At 39.7% G+C, this 14,320-nt stretch overlaps 1 protein-coding gene across 4 annotated transcripts; it reads right to left on the bottom strand.

Annotated features, from left to right (window-relative positions):
• Positions 1–735: 735 nt before the first annotated feature.
• prkcsh (protein kinase C substrate 80K-H) lies at positions 736–12,734 on the bottom strand. 4 transcript variants are annotated; one of them, XM_046032568.1, is made up of 18 exons: positions 12,587–12,734; positions 12,078–12,232; positions 11,812–11,928; positions 11,547–11,642; positions 11,408–11,465; positions 11,120–11,237; positions 8,213–8,342; positions 7,917–8,001; positions 5,818–5,896; positions 5,601–5,684; positions 5,352–5,519; positions 5,167–5,254; positions 2,873–2,942; positions 2,624–2,713; positions 2,452–2,526; positions 2,240–2,339; positions 1,968–2,121; positions 736–956 (listed from the first exon to the last, which is right to left on the bottom strand). In XM_046032568.1, the coding sequence occupies exons 2-17, from the start codon at positions 12,172–12,174 to the stop codon at positions 1,981–1,983; spliced, it is 1,596 nt and encodes a 531-aa protein (XP_045888524.1). In that variant the 5' UTR covers positions 12,175–12,232; positions 12,587–12,734; the 3' UTR covers positions 736–956; positions 1,968–1,980. The 4 variants fall into 4 exon arrangements, with proteins under 4 accessions (XP_045888524.1, XP_045888533.1, XP_045888551.1 ...); XM_046032577.1 differs by having other exon boundaries at positions 12,525–12,632; XM_046032595.1 differs by lacking the exon at positions 12,587–12,734 and adding an exon at positions 12,495–12,554.
• Between the last annotated feature and the right edge of the window lie 1,586 nt (positions 12,735–14,320).

The following is a 14,320-nucleotide window of genomic DNA, read 5'->3' as shown; positions in this document are numbered from 1 at the left end:
GTTTGAGCAGACACATGCACATTTGTGGCCTGCTGGAGGTCATTTTGCAGGGCTCTGGCAGTGCTCCTCCTGCTCCTCCTTGCACAAAGGCGGAGGTAGCGGTCCTGCTGCTGGGTTGTTGCCCTCCTACGGCCTCCTCCACATCTCCTGATGTACTGGTCTGTCTCCTGGTAGCGCCTCCATGCTCTGGACACTACGCTGACAGACACAGCAAACCTTCTTGCCACAGCTTGCATTGATGTGCCATCCTGGATGAGCGGCACTACCTGAGCCACTTGTGTGGGTTGTAGACTCCGTCTCATGCTACCACTAGAGTGAAAGCACCGCCAGCATTCAAAAGTGACCAAAACATCAGCCAGGAAGCATAGGAACTGAGAAGTGGTCTGTGGTCACCACCTGCAGAACCACTCCTTTATTAGGGGTGTCTTGCTAATAGCCTATAATTTCCACCTGTTGTCTATTCCATTTGCACAACAGCATGTGAAATTGATTGTCAGTCAGTGTTGCTTCCTAAGTGGACAGTTTCATTTTACAGGAGTGTGATTGACTTGGAGTTACGTTGTGTTGTTTAAGTGTTCCCTTTATTTTTTTGAGCAGTGTATATTCAACTACTACTACTGCTGCTGCTGCTACTACTACAAACTATGAATTAAAAATGCATATACCTTATTATACACTAGTATTTATTGCTTAGTTATGACACAATGGCTATACTAAAATGACACAAGTTTGGAAGATGATAAAAATGAACTTTATTTCAAAACTATGGAATGACTACATTTGACAGAATTTGGAAAAATAAAACAGGTAGCAGGGGAAATTTGATGTGTAGACGACATAACTGCTCATTGGAATTTCCATCATTTATTGTTGATTGTTAATCAACGCCAAGATGGTGCCACTCATGGCATGGCAACTTCATGTTGCTGCAGTGACTGTGGTCCCTCAAGAACAACCTGCAAGAGCAAACACATACACCTTCATTTAAATGGTTTATCATGGTTTCCTAGTTGTTAAAGGGAAGGTAAATTTAGTTGCAATGAATCCCTGTAGGTTTAATTTCCGAGGACTAAGCATTTAATACCAGTGACCTATCAACTTTTGGGGTTGGCACTTATATGTGGGTTAGATGCTGACACATTTAAAAAAAAACAAAAAAAACATTTAAATTCTATTGTCCCAAAAACTCTCACCTCCACTTTCACTAGAATGGAGCTAAATAATAGTTTAAAAACATCAAATCTATCTGAAAAGTTAAATAGGTTACAGTAGTCTTTTACAGTGCTCGTTTATTTCAAGGGAAGCTACACCTGTTATCTATTCACTCTGTATATCATCAGGGCAGGGCTTTGCAAGAAAGCTTACAATATGATGATATCACTATACATTGCCTATAGCCACCGGACAAAACATTTCTATGATACATAGTATATTGCAAGCTATGCATTATGAAATGTTTTCCATTGACCTTTTTTGGTAATAAACTGCAAAAGGCTGAACTGTCACAAACCTCTGAACAAGTCTAGAGTTTAAACTGCCTGCACTATGCATTTGTCTCCATAAATTGCATTAAATTCTAACCATTCCATTATTCTTAATCCCCTATTAACTACAATGAACTAAAATGAAGATGCCATTTCCTTGCTCTTGCTGCTGTCCTGCTCTTCTTCTAAAGGGAGGCTGTAACTGCACTGAGGATTATCTTCGCAACAAAATGTTGAAATGCTAAACTGATTTTTTGGGCTTGTGCAGGTACCATTTACAAATGATGATTAGGGTGCAGTACATTTTTTTGCTAAAAAACAAGACTCTTCTAGACAATCTTGGCCCAATTGGTGGACATTTAAGATCCAACTGGGAAAAAGATATTGTCCATACTGTATGTGCCACACACAATACAGTACAAGATTATCGCAATTCATTTTTAAGGTTTGCCAACTTACACAGAAAAGTTAAGAGTTACTCACAAATAAAATAAATCTAGAGCTCCTCATGAATCACTGAGTCCAGGCTTGGGGGCTCCTGGCAGACAGCAGGGCTGATGAACTCCATCAGGTACTCACAACGACTGGGCTCTGAGGTAGACGTCACCACTGTCTCCTTTCCACACGTTAACTTGACCTGAAAGACCAAAAATAATATTTGTCCAATGAGAAACATTAATGTGGCAAAAAAAAAATAAAAATAAAAAACAGGTCAAGAAAAATATCAAGTCAGGGCTGACTCACTGAAAACTCACCATGGTGGATCTGTTAGGGCCTTGCCAACACCCTGTTCCATGTTCATACTTCATCACAGAGTAGATGTTATCCTCAGGACCTGCCCATTTCCCCCATGTTCTACAAAAACACATGATGAGAAGTACGGGATGACGAGTTAAGTGTGGACACAAAAAACACCACAAATGCAAAAATACAACAAACAAGCAAACAAAAACCGTTATTCTCTTACCCCAGGTTAGTTTCTGATCCACCATACTTGGGTTTCTGTGAAACTCTGTTAAACGGACATAGCCTGTAGATGTACCTGAAAGCAAAGAAATTAACTTAGTCCTTCAGAGGTAGGAACTTATAACAAATAATAATAAATAAATACAAGAGTCAAAGTCCGAGTGTGCACATACTCGCTAGTAGTCAACTCGTAACACTGGCTATAGAGGTAAGCAAACTCAGCACTGGGTCCAAAGTCAAAGGATATCTCCTTCTCAAGGTTCCTGCATACAAAAAGTAATTTTACAGTCTTCAACTAACAACACACTGATTGTGCAAAAAAAGTCATCCATTGTAGTTGAAGGTTATACTGCGGTTATGGTTGTAAACAACGATAGTATTGTTGGCAAAGAAGCTCCTTCAAATTCAGGTTTAGTACTTACCTGATCTGATCATCCACTTCCCGGAGAGCTCTCTCAGCTTCATCAAACTCACTCCTGGCTTTCTGAGCAGCTGGGAATAAAATTTAACTTTAAAATAAATTCAGTCCAAAGCCACACTCACTTACTCATTCATCATCAACCGTCCCCAATTCCAGCTGACATTGGGCGAAAGGTAGGGTAAACCCAGGACAGGTTGCCAGTCCATCGCAGCCAAATTCACACATGTATACATATAAATGTGCTTACATACACACACACAAATATAAAATGGCTGCGCAAATCATGCCTTCATGTTGATGCTTTTATAAAAGATAAGCAATAGATCTCTATCACATAAAAGTTCTGTTCAATGAATCGCTTTGTTCTTCAGATAATTAATTTGAGCAACCAGAATGAGAGATTAGTTTCACTTAGCATGTTAAAATTCAAACTAATAGATATGCACATTATAAACGCGTTTCGATCAAAAGTACCGGACTTTTAAGTCCCCAGATCTCTTTTCAAGGAACTAAAAGGTTCACTGTTGTGTGCGTTTCTACTGTGGTCTAAAGGCAAATTAACTTGCTGACGTAGACTGCAGGCCTATACGCCACACTAAGGGATGCAGAGGCATCATTATTTAGTAACTATTATCCACGAGCAAAATTTATAAATGAAAATCAGATTTGATTGGAATATAATGAAAAACTATAGGCTATGCTTGACCATTAAAGCAGCATAATGGAGAGACACGATAAAGTTTGTTACACATTTAATAACAAACTGGATAAAGCCATAAAGGTCTTAAAAATAACTCCAGCACAGAGAAAGCAACACAAAAATAAAACTGCGACAGTTTGGAAGGTTATTAAAACATTTCCAGCCGACAAGAGCTGCAGATCAGCTGGCCATATGCCCGTCTGTGTCCGCCTGCATCGGTGGAACAGGATTTTTATCCAGCCTATTACCTGCTGTAATCAGCTGTTCCGCTTGTTTTGGAGGGGAGGAGGCTGACTTCGGTTCCGTGTAAAAACTTCCTGACTGAAGAAAACTTAAAACAATCACTCCAGACCCAGTATTTTGCATAGGCTACCTCCATCAGCTGTTCGCTGTAAATACACCGCTGCACGCTGGCTACCATTTCCGAGCAATGCATTTAATGCCGACATACGATCTCAAATGGACATCAGCAAGACTTGTGTGGCTATTTGACTGTTTTTGTGATTTTTGTGACTGATTGTGATTTATTTGTTTGCAAACAAGGTGGAAAAGAGCGTAGCAGTCGTAGAAAAACACCCAACATTCTCCAGTTAAAGCCAGTAGCCTCTACTCGCCCATTAAAAAAATTCACTGCATGGCAAGCCCCCCCCTCCCCTCGAGACCCTAGAACTAAATTTGGACCCTGGTTCCTTCAGTGGAAACACAGTGAGTTCCTCCAAAGGTTCCTAGTTCCGGGGTATAGACGCTTTCATCGGACCCTGTTGCCAAGAGATGCGCCCGGCCCAAAGTTAACTTCCGTTCCGTTTGTTTATTACTGGGAACCTTTCCGAAACTAGACCCCCGCCACTTCCACTCCGACACAAAGTGAACTCTGCTCTGAGTCACCCTCACAGCCAAATCGAGCTCCCTAAAGGGGTATTTGATCCAACTAACCCGCGTAGGGTAAAAATACAGTGGCCAACTTTCAGACGAACTACCCTCTCCCCAGCGTAAATAGGATCTGACGTTACCGCTACACACACTGCTATAATATGTGTATCAAACAAACAACAGTTTGTTTGTCAGTTATTGTTTTTTAGAAACAAAATATAACCTCTGAGCTACGTTGTTAACCTGTGAATGGTGATATGAAATGTTAGTGTAGTTTCTGAATTTAAAAATGCTACATGTTAACCGGCGAAGTCACACGGAACTCACATTGAAAGAAAGGTCCCCCATCGTGCAGCAAAGGGTGTTACACACCTTCAACAAGCCGGCATCGGTGCTCACTCAGCATTTGAGGGTTTAACAACCGACTACCACTCAGCCCTCATTGGTTTCGGATGCCACTCTATGTGGCGGACCATCCACATGAATGCACAAACAGAGTGGAAGTAGGTAGGGAGAGAGGAGCAAGCAGTTTTGTAGCAGCCCATACTAGCTAATGTTATTTACTTGTTGTTTGAGGAAGTCTGCCGGAAGTTAGGTTTGGGCCTTTGGTCAAAACTCAGCTTATCACATCTGTGCTTTTTTTCCTGGTATTTAACACCTTAGTGTCCCTTACTCAAAGCTGACGATTGGCTGAGTCACTCAGTTTCTCACACACACACACACACCATCAATGAGGTTCTGCGTTTCTTGATCGTAGGGTGGCATAGTCCCCTCATCATTGTCATCCTTCTTTTCTTGTAACGTAGGTGGACTCTGCATATCAAACAACAACAACAAATTAGAGTGACTCACTCAAATTAACTTGAGAGTCATCCAGCATAAGTTTGATGGAGAAACTTAGTGGGCTAACCTTATAGTCTCTCTCATCTGGGTCGTCATCATCCTCTTCATCATCCTCCTCCTCCTCTTCTTCCTCTGGGATGTCATCTTCAGGATACTGCTCAGAGTCATTGTCAGCGACTGGCTCCCTCATCTCTTCCTGGGGAGTCTCCACTGGTGCAGAGGTGTCTACGCTGGCCTGACGCCAAGAAAGTCACACATTTAGAGGAGCAGAGGCTTTCACACACAAAGTTTACTAGAAGAACAATCAGGTTCTTACCTCTGATATGTATTTTTCTTTGATCTTATTCCAAACAGATTCAAATGCTACTGTGTCCACACTGTCCATTTCACCCAACAATCCCTATACAAAACAAAGACAATATTTACATTTTGATTTGTTCAGCTTCTTAAGATGTATAAATATTTGCGTTCAATCATAACTCCACTTTAACAGCAGTGCTTTCATAGGAACGCCACAAAAAGACAACATTTACCTGAGCATCTGCTTCTGTAAATGAGCCATCTGAATCTGGGTCGAGCTCAGGATGGGACACAAGCTCAGCCGCTGAAACCCTAACACAGCAAAAATACATCATCAGTAACAACATATTTCCACCAGTTAGTCAATGAGGCCAACTACAAAAACACAGAAATTCCTGTCCTGCTACTGCTCAGCCAAAGTGCCTATATTTGCTTAGAGAAAGCAGTGATTTCTATAGCATACCATTAGGAGGCGGCATCTCAATAACTATAGTACAGCTCAACAAGCAAACTTAAAGTAAATATGGGTCCTGATGTACGAAATGTTACATTTGTTCTCTGCACTGTTATATTAAAGCTAGGGTAGGCAACGTCGGAGTTTTATATTAAAAACTACAAATACAATTGCCATTCATTCATTAAAAATAAAACAGCAAATACTTTGAAAACCATCAAACTGTGCATTATCAAGATTTTATGTTATATAGGTAATTGCATGAAAACAAAGTCTTTAGAAGACAGTGATAGTAACTGCAATGAGCCCAACAACTGAAATACAGAGTCTGTAGCGTTTCACCTGTTCTGACACCTTTACAACTAATTTCAGAGCTGCTGGATTTAAGATGAACAAGATTTGCTGGTTGGGTGACTAAACTGCATAACGTGTTATCATGTGCAGTGGACGAATAGTCTGCAGACACACAACGCACACAGCAGCAGAAAAACGTGTAGCGTTTTTAAAAGAGCAGCTAACACTGAGAGCTTAAGTTTACAAGCTGTTAGACAAACCAAAGCTAAAAGTTAACTCACCCTGCGTTTACTATAAGGTCATTTTGTTAAAATCAAGTTTCCCTCAGCGATCTCATAAAAACTAAAATACAACCAGGCTTCAGAGTGACTAGAAAATCTCCACAGCGCTGTCTTCCGCTGTGTTGTCACAGACCCAAACAAACCCTCGTAGCATACCGCGCCTGCTTCTGGTAGACCGTCACTAACTTTGGTTGATGCTGCACAGTATGAGTTTATGATAGCATGGTAACCGAACCCGGTTATCATGGTAATTAAAATGTGTACAGTAATAATAACCAACAGGAATTTTACCATGGTTTATCGTTAAACCAGTAATCGTTTCATCCCTACTCCAAAGCCACTCCCCAAAAACAGATTTTCATGTGCATTAATTTAATTCAGACCAAATGATTGGCTGCACTTATTACTAGTCCTGCAACAGACAGATTTTTTTCTCCCATGTTTGTGTCAGCATGTGATTTATTGATTGCTGTCCGGATGTAAAGAGAATTTCAAAAAAATATAACAACAAATGCTTCTGAAATGAATTGCTTCCTCTCGCATTACCTTTGTTCCTAAAGTTACCCTTGGTCACCTTCACAACACTGTAAATCAGGGGTCGGCAAATAAGTCTGGCATCGGGCCAAATTTTTCCAAGCCGTTATATGGCGGGGCAGAACAAATCGTATGAAATCATGTGCACATTAAGCTCAGTCGGTGCTGTGCAGGACCCCTCCTGTGCGGGACTCCCGACGGTTAGGTAGTGAGATCGATTCCATCTTATTGCAGATATTTTTTTCTCCCTTTTAAGCAAATTGAATAATAGGACACTTTTGCACAGGCTCATATAAGGCATGTGCTGCATTGTGCGCATTCCGGCGTTTGATCTGCATTCATAAACCTATAGATACTTTTTTTAATTTCCCTGACAAAATTCAGGGAAATCCAATCACACGTTTACTGACGGCTTTTTCAGAGGTGTGTCAAGCAGGCCAGAGACTCTTTTGAATTTCCTTCAGAACTCTTTAAAGTAAAAGCTCTTAATAAACTCAACATAAATTGCTGCAAAATACGTTCTTGCGCTTTTATTTTAGAGGCACAATCACTTAAGAGGAAGTCGTTATGTGAGTAACTGTTGCTGTCATGACTGAGATCTATTTCGGTTAGCCGTTATCAATTTATTTATTTTTCTGCTAACAAAGCAATCTGGCCACGGGCCAGAGGTTATTGCTGGCGGGCCAGTTCTGGCCTGTGGCCGCCTATTGCAGACCACTGCAGTAAATCTTCCCTCATTTTGGGCGTCAACAATTCTGGTGATACTCACAAGCCATCTGCGTCATCATCCAGTTCAAGAAACACCTCAGCCATTCTAGCCTTGTCCTTCTGGATGCGAATCAGAGCTTTTTCATCTGAAACAAATAACACTTTTTGTTGAGTTATCAGTGATTCTGATCGTGCACACATACACATGAAGTTTTTTGAGGACTACTGGTGTATTCGGCATCCATTCAATTTAGCGCAGCTCGCATTTTTTTAATAAAATAGAATTACTGTCTGTAATGTTTTGCTCTCAGTCTGTTCAAACAGTAGACGGTGACATACTTTCACAGCTTAATTTACCTTCCCAGGCCTTCAGATGGCGCTCTTTGGCTTCTTTCTCTGGCTGCTCTGCAGTCTCCTTTACAGTTCTCAAAGCCTCCACCTTCTCCTCCAGATCCTTTTTACCAGCCTGAACTTCCGCAAGTTTTGCCTGTTGAGACAAATCAAAATAATACAATTAACCAAATAAGATCTACACAATACAGGAAAACTCCATTTAATTTATGAAACAACAAACTACTATAAGATGTTACAACAACTATAATGATGCTGGTCTCATAAAAAGCTATTTTAACATAACTGACAAAAGCAACAGGGAAGAATAAAAACAATGTGCCATACTGTACAATAACCTCACTGTCACATTGTTGGTATTGTTTTTTTGTTGTTTTTTTTTTAATTACTGCTCTGGAGCAGTGGCCGGTGGATAAGATGTTTGTTAGTTGAGTCGGTGTTAACTTAAGCGGAGTTGGTGCGCAATCACATAAAAGGGGTGTGTTCGGCCGTGCAAGCAGTTTTTTCGCAACGTCTTTTCCCAAGACAGCAAAATCTAATATTGCGTTGGCAGACAAAGCCAGGGAGGCTTCTTGGCATTGCATGGAGTAAATTTGTAATTATCTTCACAGTGTTCTTACTGTAGGCTAATTTTCTATTTTGTATTTTATGGACTTTCTTTTACGTGTAGCCCAATATGATTAAGATGTAAAAAGGTACAACTGCATATTATTTCCATTGTAATAAAAAAATGGAGCCAGGGAAGAAGGGGAAAGAATTTCCAATAGGGCCTATTAATGTGGTAGATTTACAAGAAACTAATAATCACAATCGAGTAAATAATGTGAGTTTAGCCCACAATCACTATAGCCTATAATCATGCACATTGCAGACTTTGCTGTGGATTGGGAGTATTCATACAAACACACCAGAGTGATTTGGATTTTTTGTAACTTTAACTTCAGGGAATTTCTGATTTTTGTTCCTGTAAATTTACCACTTACATCTTGGATTTTTTTTCCCAGTTTATTTACCACCACCCTGGCTCCGTACTTTGGACACATAAATTAGTCAATCTAAATAGCCTATGTGAAAACAGTTGGGATAATTCCATTATAGCCTACAGACAACTGTCCCGTTATTTAGTCTAATTAATAAATCCCTCCCTTAAATCACAGAGGCTGCAGGGCTCGCTGTATGAACGTAATGTTGTTTCGTTAAGAATGTAATTTCAGCTGCAATATTACATATTTTATCAAGTGGTGGGCTATGTATTAATAGCCTACTTCTCATCATTAACACTGAGTACAGATGTGATGTGTAGTCCACGTATACAGGGTAACCTTGAGTTAACCACAAACAAAACTTGCTCGGAGCAGTTTAGAGATGCAGCGTAAATTGCCATGACAAAAGACCTCGGTTAACATCTATCCACCTTTCATAGAATGGGTTAACTGGGAAGTTACACCCGACGTCACAAATTTACTCCGGAAGTTACCTTAACTCGCTTCATAGTACAGGCCACAGGTTATGCTTATGGAGACCAACGTTATATAAGCATTGCCTACTGTCCAATCAATTCTCTTAAAAATGGCATCACAAGTCGTAGAAGATCCTGCAGACTGTTTTATAGTATGTTGTGGGTGATGTAGAGATGCTTTTGTATACCAATATCATCATACGAGAGAGACTGAAGCACTAAAGCCTTGTACTTTTTGTACTTCAAGATATGAAAGTAAGTCTACTTAACGCTTTAAATTATGTTTGTATATTTTATTTTTTTTTATTTGCTCCCAAGTCCATTTCACACATCCTAACGCAGCCATTAAAATATTGTTATGTAAATATTATGAGTGTTTATTTTGGTATTCAAATGAAGTTTAATATGAATTTGTTCATTATAACTTTAGGTTAAATTTGTTTCTTATATTATAGAAAACAGTCATGTACTGACAACCTTTTGCTCTTTGGTCGCAGATAATGTGGGTGAGTTTTCAGTAATTGTTGGGTAGTGAAAGTGTGGTTGAGAAACACTATTTGAGCACTTTTATGACATGAAAGTTTTGATGCTTTATGAAGTTAATTTAGAACAACGTTTTAAATTAGCTGCTGAAAGAATAATGCTAAAATTCTCATACATAAGAATACATATTAGCAACACGTAAATTTAATGGACTATACATGTATGCTATTTAAAATCATATCAACCTGCTCCCTAATGATGGGGCAATGGACATGACATTATAAGCCTATCCACATTCACACAGACAGTGATTTTTGCCAGCTGTGCTTCCAGCATTAGGCAGCTGCACTTGTGTCGATTTAACACACACCTGGATTATGTGTTTAACTTCTTCATATTTGTCTAATGTTAGTAGCAATATGATACTCTGCTGCCCGTAGACTTGTCCATTTTTGTGATTGGTCATCTGCTACAAACACTGGCCATTTTATGTGAATGCGCCCATGGCTGAATTGGGAAACCCCGGGTTGATTTACCGAGTTGATAACCAGCGTTGTGAGACTGCTTAGCATGACCGCAAACGGTAGGATTAGTGAAGCCAGATAACGAAAACACATCCTGGGTATGCCACTGGCATCTTTTGTTACCCTAAAATTTGCTGAATTGTTTGACTTGAGATAGCCAGCATCTAGTTTTGGATATAAACCAGGCCACCCTCCTAAATGAGTGAGTATGATGTGTTCAACCTAAGTTCATTTCCCTACTGCTTTGACTTTTTCTGTGTATAATACGGAAAATATAGTTGACACAGCCAGTTATACAATTGCTGGTGTAGATACCTTCAAACGTAGTTTACTTAAGCGTCAGTATATCTGTATAAAAACATACTTCACAACCCGATAATCCATGTTTCAGAGTTCTAGATCTTGATTTTTACACACACATATACCAAAGATTTTCTTGTCATTCACCTTCTTATCCTCTAGGCCTCTCTTGGCTTCCTGGATAAGTTGTTGTTTTAGCAGAAAGCCCTCCTTGGCAATTTCTGCCATCTTCTGCAGGCTCTCCTTCTCCTTGCGCCCCAACTCCCTGCAAATCACACATAATGTAAAACATAATTAAAAAAAAAAAAAAAAAAAAAATGTTAAACATTTTCTGAAAACACAATGTGTGTGTAAGCAAAGGCATAAGCTCTATGGAGAAATTGGGCTCAGGCTGTAAATTGTGTTATTACAGTTATAATCCAAAAACACTCCCACCTGCAGGTGTTCTGACAGGCAGCACCACTGTTGTACTCATCTGTTGTGTCACAGCAGTCTGTACAGGAAACACAGATGTTAAACAAAGTCCTGCCTACACAATACACCTGAAAAAAAATAATCAGTTTAAAATTCATACCGCAGATTCCATCATTGATGCGGGAGGAAGGGATGAACCCTGGTCGGAAACCTGCATTGGTGCAGTGGAAGCTACCATTGGGACAAGCAGCAGTGCCTGCAAATAAATGTTAAATGTTATTAAATATACAAAACAGCTGTGTGGTATTGCCATGATCTGGCAAAGCAGGATTTACACTAAATAAGCAGAGCTCCTATATTATATTACTGACTCAGTGCACTATGGAAAAAGTAATAGTACTAAACGGCATGCAAGATATACGCACCCGGCTCATCAGAGCCGTCCTGGCAGTCACAGTAGTCGTCATTTACTCTGTCAAAGGGAATGGTGCGGGAGCCATCCAGGCAAGTAAAAGGTTTGCCCTCTTCATAGAACTGCCGTTCTTTAGAGGTTGAACAGAAGAAACAAGTCAGTGCCATGACAGCTCCAAAACTACAGAGAACTGACTATTAACTTTCACCACTGCGTTAAATACATAACCTGCACTCGTGGTTCTGTTGTATTTGTTGTAATTAAACTATAAATGCTTACTTGACAAAGGAACACCGCGAGGGCGTTGGACTTCCACCGCTGAGACTCCGACATTCAGCAGCAGGAGGAGGAAGAGGAGGGACTGACAGCACGTCATGATGGTGCAGCTCCACACTGGGTTAGAATATAATAAGAGTCCACTGCACCGAAAACGCCTAATCAATCACAAAATGTTCAGACCAATAAAGCAAGCACACTTTCACAACTTACAGACATACAGGGTAGATAACGTTAAAAACAAAAGTAGATTACGTACGACTTCTTGTTAGTTAGCCAAGAGCTAACTCATTAATGCTAATAGCATATTTAACGTTAGCTAAGGCTTTAACGTTACGTTAGCCAAAAGCAAACAATAAACTAACAAGTAAATAAAAAAACACCAAGTGAGCGTATGTCGTTACAATAACATCATACTACCTCTAGTGTATAACGTTAAAAAGTACATACAGACAAAGAAAACTCTAATCCTATTTTTATCTTCTTAGACCAAGCTAAAAGGTAATCATTACCGGTCGCGATATTCTTTTTTTTCCCCCAGGATTGCGAAGGCAAGACCCGCCCTACTCTTCCTCTGATTGGCTTACCAGGGTATTGTACCCTGACCCTAACCAATCGCACTCCTTTTGCCTGAACCTAACCAACGAAGGTAACGAGTACTAGCCAATCAGTGGCAGATTAGGGCGGGTCATGGTGTCGCAAAAGGCGCATGCGCCTACCCACCTCCTGTCTGTCTTGTTTCACTCTGATTGGGCGATGCTTTGTTTAGGCCTTGTGATTGGCGGAGAGCGGTGGCACAGTCTGAAGTAGAGGATTCTGGGTATACTTGAGGATGCAGCCATCTCATGCCAGAGTCAGACAGGTACATTACTTGTCACTGTTTACGCTGTTATCCTTACCTTGAGTTAATCATAGTGTAAAACAAACAAGCAAATAACGACCAAGTGGCCAAATATTGTTTTTAAATTTGCATTATCATTCAAATGCATCTAGAGATTGTCTACATGTCTTTAACAACCACTAGCCTATCATTAATAATCAATTATAACGTTATGTGGCAGCTTTTTGTGGCATTTTTTCCATAAAGTTTCAGTCTCACACACACATAGACTGGACATTGTTAAATAGAGGATGTGTGCACGTGGTACAAACCACAGACTGTATGGTACAAACCTATACTGGAGCAAACAATGAGCCCAGTAGAGGTCCCCTTTACACTACACTACAGAGCATTAAGGCTAGAAACTGTGAAATTGGGACAGTTAGAAATAACATTACACTACCAGCCCCTGGACAAATAAATGAAAAGTATTAATTAGTGTTGTATTTAAGACCGCCCAAACCAAGACAAGACCAAGACTTTTAGGGGCTGAGACCATGTCGAGACCAAGACCAGTTCCCCATATTACATGACACACAATAAAATGTGGAACGAGTTCATAGGTACTTCTAAAATTGATCTGAAACATCTGCTTTCCCATTAAAACACCCACATACAAACACTAAGAGCTGAAAACAACGTAAGCATCTAACATTCCTTTTCCATGCTGACCATCGTGGGAAGGGGGGGCAGTCGTTAACGGGAACAACACATTTTTAATTAGGGTTATTGGTTGCATTGAAGCAGTACGTTTTACATCCAATCAAAGTTAGGATGTTAACAAATAAATCAGACAATGCAAAAGGAATTTATTGATATTCCCAAAGTTATGATCTTGACTGGTCTTGAAATAAAATCCCGAGTCCTCAATGTCCGAGACTGAGACAAGAACGAGTACAAATTCGGTCGAGGCCAAGACCATCAAAAAGTGGTCTTAAGACTGGTCTCGAGACCAACACCGGTCTCGAGTACTACAGCACTAGTATTAATGCAAACAATACACACAAACAAGTAGGGCCTAAAATACTGACAGTTATATTGCTAACAAACTATCAAACAGCATATTTGAAACTATAATAACAGCAAACATGACAATGGTATTGCATTTCATATAAAAATCTTACTTTTATTTGTATTTTCAACACACTTTACAGTACCGAACAGTGAAATAAAAGAAAAATATACTGATATACTATAATATTGTTTTATATATAGATGTTTGCTTATTAAATGCATTTATTCACAAAATGACACCTCAGCTCTGTTAAGAGGAAAAACTTTCATAAAAATAATATAATAAAAAATAACTTGGACACATTTTACACATTACAGCAAGATCATTTACAAATATTACAATCATTTCATG

Source organism: Micropterus dolomieu, linkage group LG02 (genome assembly GCF_021292245.1).
Source record: "Micropterus dolomieu isolate WLL.071019.BEF.003 ecotype Adirondacks linkage group LG02, ASM2129224v1, whole genome shotgun sequence".
In the NCBI taxonomy this organism is placed as follows: domain Eukaryota; kingdom Metazoa; phylum Chordata; class Actinopteri; order Centrarchiformes; family Centrarchidae; genus Micropterus; species Micropterus dolomieu.
This window is presented reverse-complemented; position numbering and strand designations above follow the sequence as displayed.